The 14,960-nt window shown below is 40.7% G+C and overlaps 1 protein-coding gene across 17 annotated transcripts in view; it reads right to left on the reverse strand.

The window, feature by feature from the left end:
- The window catches only part of Bmpr1b (bone morphogenetic protein receptor type 1B), a 444,906-nt gene that overhangs the window by 2,902 nt on the left and 427,044 nt on the right, over positions 1 to 14,960 (reverse strand). For 14 of the 17 annotated variants that reach the window (XM_013073337.3, XM_087215818.1, XM_087215817.1 and 11 more), the window contains 3 exons: positions 11,921 to 12,096; positions 7,784 to 7,941; positions 2,498 to 6,296 (listed from right to left, as the gene is read on the reverse strand). In XM_013073337.3, the coding sequence (XP_012928791.1) occupies positions 6,171 to 6,296; positions 7,784 to 7,941; positions 11,921 to 12,096 (460 nt within the window). In that variant the 3' untranslated portion in view covers positions 2,498 to 6,170. The other 3 variants (XM_013073339.3, XM_087215821.1, XR_015452872.1) reach the window with 2 other exon arrangements.

Below are 14,960 nucleotides of genomic sequence, written 5' to 3' on the forward strand. Positions count from 1 at the left end.
GCGCATGACCCATCCCAGAGCTGTAGAGAATACCAGCAGACATAATCAGCTTGTTTTAGGACCCTCATTCCCTTGAGGTGAGCAAGTGGAAGGCTCCAGGAAAGGTGGAAAGCAGCAGCTAAGCTTAGCAGCTAAGCTAAGCTAACTGTCAGTTTAGCCGTCTTTCTGTGTCCTCAGGTGGACTGCTGCGGCCTCAACCACTCCTCTAGGCTTGGCTGCCGAGAGTGTAAGCGACTGTACCAGTGCTAAGGGAAGGTCCCATCCTGGGGCTGCAGGACAGCACCTCAAAACAAATCCAGTGCTTGGATCGCAAATTTCAGTGTTTGTTCAGAGCAAGGGAAGTAATGAAAATATGTAAATGTGAATCTGGATAGAATCAATGAGAGGCCTGTGGCTGTAAAAATGAAAATTCCATCAGACAGCAAACAAAAGCTGTACTTCACAAAGAATACATATGATAACACAGATTCAACCTGTGACCAGCCTGGTGGCCTGTCATTTGGGGCTTCAGTAGTTGGGAAACCAGTTGAGATACCACCACACCTTGGAGAGCATGCAGATGTTTCCAGAGTCAGGTCAGGAAGAGCTTGTCTCCAAGCTGAGTCACGGAGAGTAGAGAAGTGGCCTTTCCCTACATCCATCCATTCCTGCCAGCACAGGGGTGCGGCCCCCTGCAGGAGCAGAATGTTTCACATTATAATGTGACACTTTAACCTGTTCTGAGTTTTTGCTGTCCCCTGTGAATCTTGATTCCAACCTCATCACCTCTTCTGGTAACCACCAACACACCAGCTGAACTCATCAGGATCCAGGCCTTTGCCCTAGAACTTGCATAGTCCCACAGACCCCAGGGACAGTAAAACCAATGCCAGAAAGAAAAAGTCATGTTTATGCGCACTTACCATGTGCTGGCGTGGGACTGCCATGTACTTCATGGAGTCATCTCATCTGTTCTTCATGAGAACCCTGCGGGTAGAGGTGGGTATTTTTATCCCAATTTACAGGTGAGAGGATTGGAGTTCAGAGACATTATACTTCTGCAGATTTGGGAAGGTGAAAGTGAGGGGATCTGAGCAAGCTCCATCTGAACCCCAACAGTGAAATGCATTGTCTTGGCTCACATAGCAGATCACGCACAAGTGCTTTGGTCCCTCAGTGGTGTCCACCACGTAAACTCTCTGTGCTCCCCCGACCCAAACAATTCTAGGATACCCAAATCGCCCATGGGTCCACTCAAAACCAAACCATCCACTTGCCCTCCAGAGTTCACAATCCATGGAAAAATGGCCCTAACACCTTCCTTCCCCTTGTGCAGAGAGTTTTCTCCTCCTCAGGATATTTCTGACACAAGAGCAATAGCGTCATCCTTACAAACCCCAAGCCCTGTACAGCTGGGAGAGGATGGGACATTTCTCATGCCTACCGTAGCTTCGAGGTCATCACCATCAGATACAACCCCACTCCACTCACTGCACATTGCACCGCTGAGCCCGCCTCTGCTCTCTACACCCTGTAATGCCCATTCTCTATGGCCCCTTGCAGAATCGACTTCACAGTCTCCTCTAAGACTGTCATCATCCCAGAGGCGCAACATGCAGAAACAACACAGTGCCAAGTCTGGCCTTTGGGTCCCTTTCGTCACCAAGGATCTCGACCACTCATTTAAATCCACCCCCTCCCATGGTCACACTCTCAACCTGTCCTTGGCCTTGCTGTCCCCTGTGAGTCTCAATGCTGCCCTCAACAAGTTCATCAGGATTCCAGCCTTGACCCAGTTTCTTCCAGTCTGTAGCTGCCTCCTTGCTTCAATTCCTCCTCACCTTTATCACACAGCTCTTTGATATAGATAATTCTTATGCTCCATGATGTATTGCCACCTGTGACTGATAGACCCCAACCTTGAATTCATCTACTCATTGTGGCTACAACTGAGTTGCTGGCAGAAAAGCAAAATCACAAACCACATAGAGAAGGGTTACTATGTATTTGTAAGAATTGCTAACAGCAGTAGTTGGGTACTTGGTACCAGGATTATTTCATCTTCAGAACGTAGTATTGTGTGTTACCTACTAATAGTCTCATCTTCAACAGGAAGAAACTGTCTCAGAGCTCAGAAGAGCCTAATGGCACAGAACCATGAGACCGAGAGCCTGGATTCTTACACAGGCTGGCTGCGGTCCGGCCCACTCCAGGGCCATGCGGGCCAGAACTCAATGGCCCTCAGCCTGCCCCAAGCCAGCCGCTGCTTCCTCAGTGAGCTATCATTGTTCACAATGACTGCCCTGCCTTTCCTCTTACTCTTGCCAGATGACTGTGCTTCCCAATTTCACAGAAAACAGAAGTAGGGAGACCATTTCTCCTGCCCTCCTGCCACAGAAGCACACACACTTACCTGCATCATTGCTTCACTGCTGCCTCGTGCCTGTTACAATGTTAGGTTTTCAAAGACAAAAAGAAAAGGCACAAACAGAAGCTGGCATTCATGTTTTCTCTACAGGGAGAATAAAACCATTTTATTTAGGGGAATGTTAAAACAAAGCCATATACAATTTGTAACAAATACAATACAATTGTTTGTTCCCTAGTCCTGAATAATTACAGTATATACAAATTCTGTAAGGCACTGGTTCCCCAAAAGAACATAAATGGCTCTTCTTTTGACACAAACAACAAATCCCCTATATATTGCCAACTTTTCTCCCAAAAATATAGCAAGTTTTTATTCGTTTTGTTTTACAAGAGGAATTATAATTGCTAAATTAAACTGCTTTTTATGTCACTCCTTTCATTTCCACCACTGAGATTTCTGAGGAGGTAACTCCTGAACATGTTCAAGTTTAAAAAATGGTCCTTCTCTCTGTGCCCCTCCACCAACAAACAAAGAAGAGCCAGAACAGACTAGCAACATAAACCCCTAATGAATATGCATGACTGTGGAACATGAAATTCAGTCATTATTGAGCACTTGCTATACTTGACTACACACCAATTGAAATGTGTCAAAGAATTCCCTGTAAATAAAATCTCAGCATGTTTTCTAAGAAGCTTTCTTTTTGAGAAATACAAAAAAAAAACCCACAAAAAACAGTCACTGGTGACTTCCAAGCAGCGCTTTCCAGGAGGTCCAAGGCCTGTCTCCTCACACACAGCGTTCTCAGCACTGCACTCCTTATTAACAATCTACACACTTTCATAAATAAATATGTTTCATTTAGTACTTCATCATCCATTATATTTTACCCTCTAATCCACATAATGGAGTTGTGCCAGACTCCAGACTGAACATAATATTTATATATACATCTATATTTATATAATATATACACACATACATAAGCTACAAACCTGAACATCTGAGCATACAAATTTTACCTAACAACTAATAATGCAGGATTCCATTAGTTGAGAGGAGTTACAAGAAAGTTTTTGAAATAGTCTGAAAGTAAGCAATCAACTATTTTACTTATTTCCAGGCTCTCATTTATCTAAAACAAAACAAAATAGTAATAAAATAAAATTCACTGCTGAGCCGCTGGACATTTAAAAATCATAAAAGACTATTGGGAAGTGAGTAGGTAGTCTTTTAAGAACACTTCAGTATTACCTAAGTAAAGCAGATTTTGGTAAGACACAGAGAAAAATTCTATTCAAAATAAATTCTTGTCTCACTGAAAGTCTATGTACTACCTAAGTGGGGCTTACTATGTATCTCGGGAATAATTTTAAAATTTTCATAGTGAAGTAAATTAAGTTGGGGATTAGAAGGTAAGCTACTGATTTTCCAAAGCAACCAAATGAATAATACAGAAGAAATTTATTATTTTAATTCTTCCTTTTTTTTACTGGAACCCTAAAAATCTAGTTATTTTTAAGTCATCACCTCCCTACAAAATACTTTGATTTGAAGCAGTTCGTGTTCAAGAACTTACCACAAAGTAAACACCATTATATCTAAAAGATAACCCCAATCTCAAATCTAGAAAAATGCAAGAAATACCAACATGTGCCCATTTAACCACTTAACTGGGATAAATGTTCACTTACTTGTTGGCAGATGATCGGATTAGAGGCACTGAAGTTTCTCCAAAAATCTCAGATAATTCTCAGACTTATTTCTAACTACATATTCCATCTAAACTGTCACAAAGAATATAAACCCATGCAAGAGAGAGAAACCTTTACATTGCTACCGAGGCTAGTTGAACATCGGTAAGAGCAGTGCTCTGACTACAAGTATATTTGTACCAATTGTTCTTATTCTCAAAAATAATTTCTTTCTGATTCAAAATTCCTTTTTTAGTAAAAAACCAAAATACAGCTATGAAGCCCTGGGAAGTCAATGTGTTTCTCGCTATGATTCTTCACTGCTGCAGGATGTCTTTTGGATGAGTGGAACACCAGCTGCAAGCCTGCTTGGAGTGGGGGGTATCTTCTCATTTTTCACACAGCTGTCAGTGTCTTAAAATTGCTCCATCCTGCAGTCACTGAGTGTTGGGTGTGTTAGAAAACACTGCCCCCTGGAGTATTCTGGAAGGAATTATCCTTTTCAAAGGCTAGCGGGGAAGTACTTCCAAATTCCTTATTAAGTACTGAAGAATTTCTAACAAGAACCATAGTAAGGAAATAAAATGGATAAAATCAAGAGAGATGTGTATAGCTTTAAACCTTATCATATATTCATTGCTAAGGAGTATGGGGCCTGTCAATGATTTTACTCACGGTACTCAGAAGTTAAAACCCTGGTAAGTAAAGAGATGTTTTGCGTAAGTGCCACAGAGAAGGAAAAACAATAAATAAATTGTGAATAGAACATTGTAAGAATCAGATGAGTCACCATTCCTAAAGTGTAAAATAATCACTTCAGATGTCCACGGTCCATCTCTGTCTATTATAGAATAATAAATCACAGCAGCCATAGTATTTCATGGCCTCCACTGCTCTCCCTTGTTATTTTATCTGCAGGTTATATTTGTGCATTTTTAAATTAAAATTTAGTGAAATTAACCTGACAAATGCCTCCCTCAGACACATACACACACAAAAAAGACAATAACAAACCATCCTTATCTATAAAAAATAAGGTGTGCATCCTTCTTTGCTTGTGCTTCTGAAACTGGCTCCTTTGCAGATATAAGAAATAGGCCGTCTATGGGGTGGGGATTTAGCTCAGTGGTTCTGGTGCCTGCCTTGCAAGCATAAGGTTCTGAGTTCGATCCCCAGGACCAAAAAAAAGCAAGAAATAGGCCGTCTATGCCCTCGGCCTCCTCCCTTACCTCACTGACAAGCTCTTCATGCGTCACAAGCACAGATTAGCACTATTCTAAAGCACCGTGTCTTTAACACAATTAATGGCAATTTTATTTAATGTTGATCTTCTGGTTTGAGAGATCAAAGACATGTACAAGTTAGTTCTTTGCACATAAAAAACAGGCTTTGCTTATATTTCATGAAAACAAAGAACAAAGAACTGCCTAACATGACCAGAGAAAGCAAAGTGGCTCTGAAGAACACCCATCCGCACTGAAGGACAGTCACATAACCTTGTCACTGCGTTTTGTCTGAAGCCGCAAAAGCTGTCTGCAGAAACTCCACAGTGTGGTCCCAGGCAGGTGGAGCTTTCCCAGGTACAATCACATTGCATGGCAGCCCCAGTGCAGGGCTGGTCCAAGAGGTCTGAGGAGGCCCAGGCAGGGGCTTAAGATCACTTCCAGTCCTGTTCAACTTCACCGACTGTCTTGTGTTTGTCAGGTGTGACAATATTTTTACCAATGGAAAAACTAGTTTAATTTACCTTCCAACACAGTTTCTGGGATGAAATTTTGTTTTAATTCTTTAAACTATAATAGTATAAACCTTAAAACATCTACAATATTTATTTTATTTTGGCAAAATTAAAGCATCTTTTTAAAAAATGACAATTCCAAAATACAGGCTTTCCTAGAAAGCAACATACATGATATCTTGAACAGGTCACCCAGCATCTCCCTCCTGCAACAGACCTGGGAACCTGCCCCATGGGAGCTCCTGGCTCTGCCCTGGCTGTGCCCAAGAGCTGAGGTCTGAGTCTCGAGCGGACAGTCAAGGCTGGCACAGAAGATGCTGTGACATCGTGAGCTGTGCCGTGCAGAGTGCCCATCGGCCTTCGGTGGAAATGCTTCCTCTCTTCTCCATCAGAGCTTAATGTCCTGGGACTCTGACATCTTGGCAAGTGTTTTCTTCACACGCAGGGCCGTCAGCCTGGATGCAGGATTGTGGGCCCAGCACTCTGTCATGAGCTTCCCCATCTGCCTGAGACACTGTGAAGGGGAAGGAACATTGGAGCAGCGTCAGAGGAACACATTACTTGTAAGGCAGTACTGACATGTGGCTTTTAGTTTTGGGCTCATAAAGTCTAAATATATCTTCTAAAGGTACCCTTAAAGCCATGTAAAAAGGAATTCCATAAAACTTCTTTTTCATGCAAAATGATGACTTGGATTTTCATGTCTTCTTTTTGACAGAAAAAAGCAGGTGGTTTTGCTGATTGTAGCAGTGTCTTGGAAAACAGTATTAAGCAAATATAAAAAAACTCAGGGAGTCTGTATTCTATTCCATGTTCTCAGATTGTTTCTAACACTTGTTAAGTTTAAATATTTTATTTAATTCCATACTATTCAAACAAACACGGTTATTTCTAAATCACAGCTGTCTGCTACAACACTGTACCACTTAAGAAGATTAATGACCTGCACAGAGTACTGCTGAAACTTTCTCCCATGGTTTATCAATTACTGATCTTGTTGAAGCACAATTTCACTTCATTAAAAATCCTCACTGAAGGGATTCCGAGTAGCACAGACACCCATAACCACCTTCAAAATACTGTAACTCCAGCATCTCATAATGCTTCCTAAACAGCTCATTGGAAAACATCTATATTATTTACCATTTCAGTAATGTGACATGAAAACCAATGAACCCAAAGTTATTTTAGATGAATTTTACACTGAATAATTAGCTTGTAAGTAGTGAATCATGTTCTGCCCATTTGTCTGCAGTGGGTTTGGTGCATGCTTGATAAGAGTATTTTTTTTAAAAAAGAGTATTTTTTTTCCTTTTGCTGGGTATGCTTCAAGCTCCTCTTGAATGTTCCAGCCTTGTTGAGAACTCCAGGCTTTGGGTAAGCATGGAGGCATGGTGGTGGGAGGAAAGGTGCAAGGGACCCAAGGCCCAAGCAGGAAGGGCGTGGCTAACCAGCTTACTTTCTCCTTCTGGGCAGCTCCCTTCCAGCCCATTTGGGCTTCACTGCTGAATCCTCAGACTTCAGCTGAACACAGTTTTGCTTAAGTCACATACCACTGCCCTCATTACAAAGACACGCAGCACAGGCAGCTCAACTAGGCTGACCTATATCGCTTAACTGCATAGGAAACTCAATTCTTCAGTGCCTGGCTTTTCCTCTCCTCAAAATGGCAGTAAGTGGTATCTGGGTTTGCCATGGGGAAAAATGAGGATGGTTTGAAAACACGCAGAGAAAGAAATAACAGCTCATATGCAAATGTCAAGACTTCCTAGACAAAGGAAACAGTGTTATCAGTTACGCAGGCTCAAGGTTAGCTCAGCAGAAGAAAGGAAAAGATGATTTGACACCTTGCACATAGCTCCATACAAATTACTGCAATGAGGCAACAGTATCATCACCATCAAAATAAAGAAGAATTTCAATAATGAATATCTTGAATTTTGGCAAAGGAGAAGTCAGTGTAGAAGTCAGCGGGAGCCCCGTGGTTACCTCGAGGCCTACCTCATCGCTGCTCCACCGGTTGGGGAACGAGGGCCGCAGCTTCTTGATGCACACGATCTCCCTCATGTCCTCATAGGAGGGGTCGCTGGGCACCAGGTCATGGTAGGGAAGCTGGTACTCTTCCACAATACCTGAAAATGTGTTCTTGGAATTATTTTCTGTGAAGTGGAGAAACAAGCCTAACTCAAAAATTGTTGTCAAAGGAAACCAGCATTGATATTAAAGATAAGTTCAGGCCAACAAACAACAAAGTAAACCTTGAAAACATTTACTCAAATGGTGCTTGATCTAATTTAGAAAAAAAAAAAAGAAAAGTTAATGCAAAATATTATCAGAGGTCTCCAAGCCTTTCTAATTTCTAAAACCTAAGTAAGACAAGCACCTCATTTATTCCTAATTTTACAAAGACTAATATTTAAAAGTCTCTATTAAATCTCAGTGCAGATTTGGAAGGTGATGCAGAATTTATATTGCATGACACATGACTATTCTATTACTGTCGTAGGAGACCATGAATATCACTGTAATTTAGGAGTGAATCCTACTTGAACAAAATGTCAGTTTACACTTTCTGCTATATCATAAGAATGATTTTGGAAAATTATATACACCCCAAAATATGAACCATGATTTTTTCAGGTTTAAAGATTGTCTGATTTTTATTTTCTCCTCTAAATGTTTTGTATTAAACTGTGTTTCATTTCATCTTTTCTCATAGATAATTTCTGTTTTTTCCTCCTGCACATCACAGAAGCAGGAAGACTAAGTTTTCTACTTAACCTTATCCGATGAGCTCTTATCAATAACTCTGTCCCCAGCAGACAAGCCAACGCTGCTCTGGGCCATCTTTCCAGAGCACCCTTAGCTCCCTGTCTTAAATCAACGGTTATAGAAACATTATTGCTTTTCACCTGAAAATGATGAGACCATCAAGTTGGCAGATTATACCCCACACCATCAAATTCACTAAGGGCCAAATCTGGGGTCTGTGTTGTGCCCTTTCTTATAGTCTCAAACCCACGTAAAATCATAAAGCACCAGAAAGTTCAAAAGTTTTCTTAGAACACTCCAGTTGATTATTTGTTTATCATTTGTAGACCCTACGGTGACCACAGCACATAACAGCATATATTGTCCAAGTTTATCTTCACTTCCATTGGGTCCATTATTACCTCAGCACAGGATATAATGAAAGCATAGGGCCTGACACACAGAAGCCCTTGGTTTGTTTCAGTTCTTCCTTCCTTTCCAACTCTCAAAACAACAGTCCTGGAACATTCTGAGGGCTTGGACCGCATCTATTTAATTCATCTCATATTTTCCTCAGTGACCAATGTTGGTGGCATTAATGGACTGATGGATGGAGAGTGAGGCAGGATATAAACTATAACAGACACAGGCACAGCCAACCACATAAAATTATGAATTAATCAAATTTTGGCTTTGAATGATAGGACTTACCCATTTCTCTTTATCATATATTACGGCTTGTGTCTAGATGTCCCCCAAAGTCTCAGGCAGTCATGAGGGGGGCCACTTTTCAGAGGCCCCTGGATCTAAAGTGTGTGACACTGGGATGAAGGTTGTGTGATTACTAAATCAGTCCACTGATTGGTTTGGCATAGTTCTGGCTAGGACTAAGGGTGTGAGTTACACACCTACCCTAGAGTGAGTAGCCTGCATAAGATATAAGGGACAGAAAGAGAGCAAGTGTGCTCTCGCCTGCCTGCTTCCAGTGGACCATTTCTCCTCTGCGATGCCCCTCCGCCATATGCCACTCTCCTGCACTCAGCCGGCTGTTGACAGAAGCCTCTATAGACTGTGAGCCAAATAAACGTTTCCTCCTTTAACTTTGGATGTCAGGTATTTTGTCTCAGCAACAAGAAAAGTAACTAAGATATCATACAAACAAGTTACCAAAAAATTCCATATAAGCTGTCATTTAACTCTGTGTTTGAAACCTCAACCCATTTTCTTTTTTCCTTCCAAAGTTTGAAAGGCCTACATCTGGTTGTGTCTACTACATCCAAAAATCCCTGAACTATAAAGACAACTCCCCCCCAAAAAATACCGATATCTTTATAAAGGAAAGTGTTAAAGAACAGAAATTTTTATGCTTCACCTCTCTGGAAAAAACATTTTGAGAGCCATTTGAGAGAACATTTATGAGGTAGCATTGCTATCTACAACAAGGAAATTTTGTTTGAAGAGGTTAAATAGCTTGCTCCAAGCCAGCAGCTGAGGGGCAGAACAAAGACTTTGTCTTCAGGCAGTGACACCACTCATGTCCCCAAGGACCCTGGCCACGCAAGACCCTGCTGTCGATACAAACCTAGTTTGTTTGTATCATTTCTCCTGTACTCGGCCCACAGGCTTTCCAGTGTAGGCTTCTTGCCTGTGTACCTATTTGCTTTAGATGTTCAGGGAAACATCATTAGAAAAGCAATCTCTACCTTTCAGGTCTATAAACCTAGCTTAATAAGAGTAAGATTACTTAGATATAGACTCCTTTCCTCTTCACAAAGCACAAAATCAAATAGGCAATAAGTCAATTCATATTTTGCTTACGTCTTTTCCTCATCAGAGTTATGATGGGACAAAATTCAATACCTAGCTAGAGAAAACTTCCTGCATTAACTTCAGTTTGGACAAAACTTTTCTCACTTCAAAAGGAACGTGTTCCATTTCAAACTGCTTACAAGGGGTTCATGATTCCCAAGCTGATTAGAAGGCACTGCATCACTGATGATGATCCTTCTACATCTATGACTGAGAATGCTGATGGACTGTCTCTTCTTCATATTTAAATATGAATCTGTATATGTTATGGCTCCACCACCCCAAATGAAAATTAATAACATGAATTACTAACATGCATTGAGTATAATTTGCGTGCTAGGCCATTGAATTCATCAAAGCCCACAACTGTCTGAGGTAGGTACAAATAATATACCCCATACTGAAGAAAATATTGAAACAAAGAAAAGTATAGCAACTTGTCCAAGATGTCACAGATAATGAACAGCAGTCCAAGAGTAATTCGCAGTACTTGTCATGTGTGCCCTGCACTCTCACAAGTTGGGGTAAACTTGTGTTCTTTTAGAGTGTAAACTGGCTGTTAGGAGGAACAACAGCAGCATCAAGTTGGGGTTTTTTTATGAACACAATAATAAACATGCAGGGTATATTCTGTGCTTGATACAGAGAAGCTTAATATTCAGCTTCTTGCCTAAAACAAGCTGAATTGTCTAAAAGACAGAGTGTGGGGCCAGGGATTTAGCTCAGTGGTTTTGCCACCTGCTGCGCAAGCACAAGGACCCGAGTTCAATCCCTGGTACCAAAAACAACAACAAAAAATGACAGAGTATGCAGGTTGTTCTATCAAAACAGCACAAGCCGGGGCCAGGGATTTTGTTCAGTGGTTCTGTAGTCTCCCTTGCAAGCGTAAGGATCCGAATTCAATCCCCGGTACAAAAATAAAAAAATAGTACAAGCAATAAAATTTTGGGATATTTAAGGATATTTTCTTATTGATTATACTTGGTCTTATTAGGGAATCCTTTTGCTTATAGAAAAATTATCATGGGTGATAAGACTATTCTGATGCTTTAATTTCCTTTTGATAAAAACTGAGGCTTCCAAAGTGTTTTATGGGGAGGTTTTGCAAAGAATAAAGAAGTAGGGGAGGTAAGGAATAAGCATGTGCACCCCACATTTATGTCTCTATGGCCGTCACTGCAGAGGCAATATCAAGAGAAGGGATGCAGGGTTTGAAGATGGGCCCAAAGGTAGTAAGAAGCAGGCTGAAGGGCAGGCAATGGGTTGGCTTGATGGAGCAACTGAAGAAGAGCCCAAGAACAGAAATGCGATGACACACACCAGCAGAGGGCGATCTTGACACTGGTAAAGTCAACGGTGTGTCTGGCAGATGTTCCTCGGTAATAGGCGCAAGGAACGAAGTAAAAGATGACTGTAATATGTCAAATATCATTTCCTGGGAGGATTATAACTGCATTAGCAGAAATGAAGAGGAAAATGAAAGAAACCCTGCTTTTGCAGACAACATGATGCCTTTGATTTCCGATCAGAAAGGATTTCCAGTACCCGCCCCACCCCCCACCCCGCACTGTTTCTTACCGCCTGAAACGCATCTTCTCGCAACCTCCCAGAGGATGAGTCCGAAGCTGTACATGTCGGCCATGATGTAGGACTGGAAGTGGTTTCTGTTCAGGCTCTCATCCAGCACCTCCGGGGCCATGTAGCGCTTGGTGCCCACCCGCGTGTTGGGCGGGATGTCCACTTCATTCGTGTCACTAAGGAAAGAGGAGCAAAACATTATCAGGATTCACGAGGACAAACAAGTGACGTCTTGAGGTGATTCAAGGGCTTTAGTGGAAAGTGGGAAACAAAATCCTTTCAGGGAATAACAACATTTCCTCAGAACATGATGCCTACCAAAAGCTGTATCAAATGGTCACAGGTAAAAACCCAGTGCAGATGAGACTAAATCAGAATGAAGTTGTAACATGTAAAATTTCATTATTACAGGATCAAACTTACACTAAATCTTTGCTAAATATCTACAAGGTACCTCCATCCCCTTTATATTTTAAGAGACAGAATTTTTTTTTTGAGACCTGGGAAGTGAACCCAGGGTCTCATGCATGGTCAGGCAAGTGTTCTACCAGTTATGTCCCCAGCCCAAAACAGTATTTTTAAAGCCAGGTATTATAAGGCTTTTATATCTACAAATAATTTTTTTAAAAAGAAGAGGACCAGTAAAGACCTGTAAATATTTTACTAGACAACAAAGGACATATAACAATGCTTTCTATTATCAATGATGTTTCGTGACCCAAATGGCATTTAGTTTTTTAAAAAGGAGGGAAGAAGTGATGGAATGTAGTGTCTCTAGCCTTCTGAGAACTTCACAATGCAGGTGATTTATTATTACTTGGCAAGGGGTGGGAGAAGACGAAGGATGGAGGGGCAGCTGATTGCAGACAGGCACAAGGCGGCCAGCACCTCGGCCCAGTGAGTTTGGGGACAGAGTCTGCAGACTGCTGAGCTGCTAGGTTGACTACTGAGATGGGTAAAACCCCTGACCACACAGTATCAGGCATGTGTTAGGTTCTTACATCAGAAAGAAAAAGGACTAAGAAGACACACAACAACCCCCAGGTGGGATAGATGATGAAACTATAAAACAGAAAAATATGAAACCTCATTATTAAGCAAAAGGTTACAAAAAATGGCTATGCCTTTGTACCCCATGAATCCCAAGAATATTTTATTTTTTTATTTTCATCATACTCTGTTGACTCTCAGTTATTAACATGTTATTTCTCAACACAGGAAGCAGGTTCATGTATTAAACACATGTATTATGCTTGTCACAGATAATCAATACCAAATTTTTAACCAGTACTTTTTGGAAAAAAAAACTGGGTTTGATCTCTTATTGACTCATACTCTACTAAAACATGAAACATGTAGTGTCATTTGGGAAAATTCAGGATGTGGCACATGTCCCTTAGCCTAGCTCAAGGTGATTTATATTCACTAAGACCTAAGCATAAAGCTTCAGTTTTAGAACCTTTTAGTATTCATTTCCAGCTAAAATCCCTAACTAAAACCATTTTGACAGACATATCATCAACATAGTCAGTGGCATTCTGTGGTTTTCCAGGAGTAACAGTCTATTTCTCCAAAATAAGAGCTAATATGTAAATTAAAAAAAAAATAAACAGCAGTTATTCCTCACTCTCTGCAAAGACAGGTCTTAGAGCCCTGGGCTCTTGCCTACGACAGGAAAAGATGTTAAAACATAAATGTTCAGAATTTACCAGGTGACACAACTTAAGTAGCAGATGGTAGAGGAGGAAAGTGTGCTGAGAAGCAGCTTAATGATAAGTGCCCAAAGTACAACCCTAAACCCACATATTTATCACAAAGTGCCAATACTGCAATTAAACCTGAACACTCAGGTTTTAGTTTAGAAAAAGCAATTCATACATTACCATCTATGCCATAAGTTTACCACCATTGAGGTCATCTCTAAACTCTTCTGCTCTGATCACTGTAAAAGGGCAGGGATTAGAAAACTCTCTATAATCAAGGATTCTAAAGTTCCATCAAGTGCAGAAAACCAGTTCCTTCCACAACCACAGAAGCTCAGCACTGCAATTTCTCCTCCCCTTCCTCTACACCCAAGGTATTTTTCCTAGTGGCATTTGAATAATATCCTTCCTAGGAGTACCTGGTATCTGAATGTATATTTTCTGTATTAGTATTTGAATAGATATGTATCTGTCTTCCTAGTTAATCCCTTTGAGCTCCAAGTATCTGCTATAATCATTTGGTATGTCCCTAAAGAGTATAGCCCTCCACTCAAGGTGTGTCTTACACATGGCAGGAAAATAATCTACTTTAACTAAAAGAAGGAAAAAGCCCATTTACAGTAATCTTTGCAATTGATAATTCAAAATATAAAAATCTGTTATATAAACGCCATAAAATGAGATTATCAATATCTGTAAAGATAATTAAAATTCTGTTGAGAAATTAATTTTGTCAAAGATTGCTTTTAATCTAATAGCAAATGACTTTAGCACTACATTTAAACAGCAAACATGCTAATGACACATGTAATTCATGTCTGACTCTGTAATTCGACAGATTCTCTTAAGACACACAACTCTGCCCCTTCTTCCTCAGGTGTATTTCTACACATGGGGTAATTAAGCTACATTTCTTTCTTAGGTTTTCATAACATCATTCTACCTGTTCTCAAGTTGAGTAATACTATTCTTGTAATAGTGTAAAAGAGAGTCTGTGTTAATATTCAAGGCCCAAAATGGAAATTAAACTGATTTAACACTAGGGCATCAATAATGAAGGAAAAAAAAAGATAAAATCGAGTCAGTTGGTGTCCTGTGTTCAAGAAGAGGGTAAAGTGTAACAGGAGGAAGGGTTCGAGGGGAAAAAGGGAAGCAGGAGTGGTCAGGGTAGCAGAGGGGTGGGGAAATAACCCCCAGCCCAGCAACTCTGTAGTCAGATTCTAAAATCATACACGGAAGATATACACAGGATACTGGTTACACTTCTGGGAGAGACAAAAGGCAATAAAAGAGGATTCAATATTTTCTTTCTTTAAAAAGACTAGGCAGAAGGCAAA

This window comes from Heterocephalus glaber, unplaced genomic scaffold (genome assembly GCF_053883595.1).
Source record: "Heterocephalus glaber isolate CG9 unplaced genomic scaffold, H.glaber_assembly_v1.0 deba00001454, whole genome shotgun sequence".
NCBI lineage: Eukaryota > Metazoa > Chordata > Mammalia > Rodentia > Bathyergidae > Heterocephalus > Heterocephalus glaber.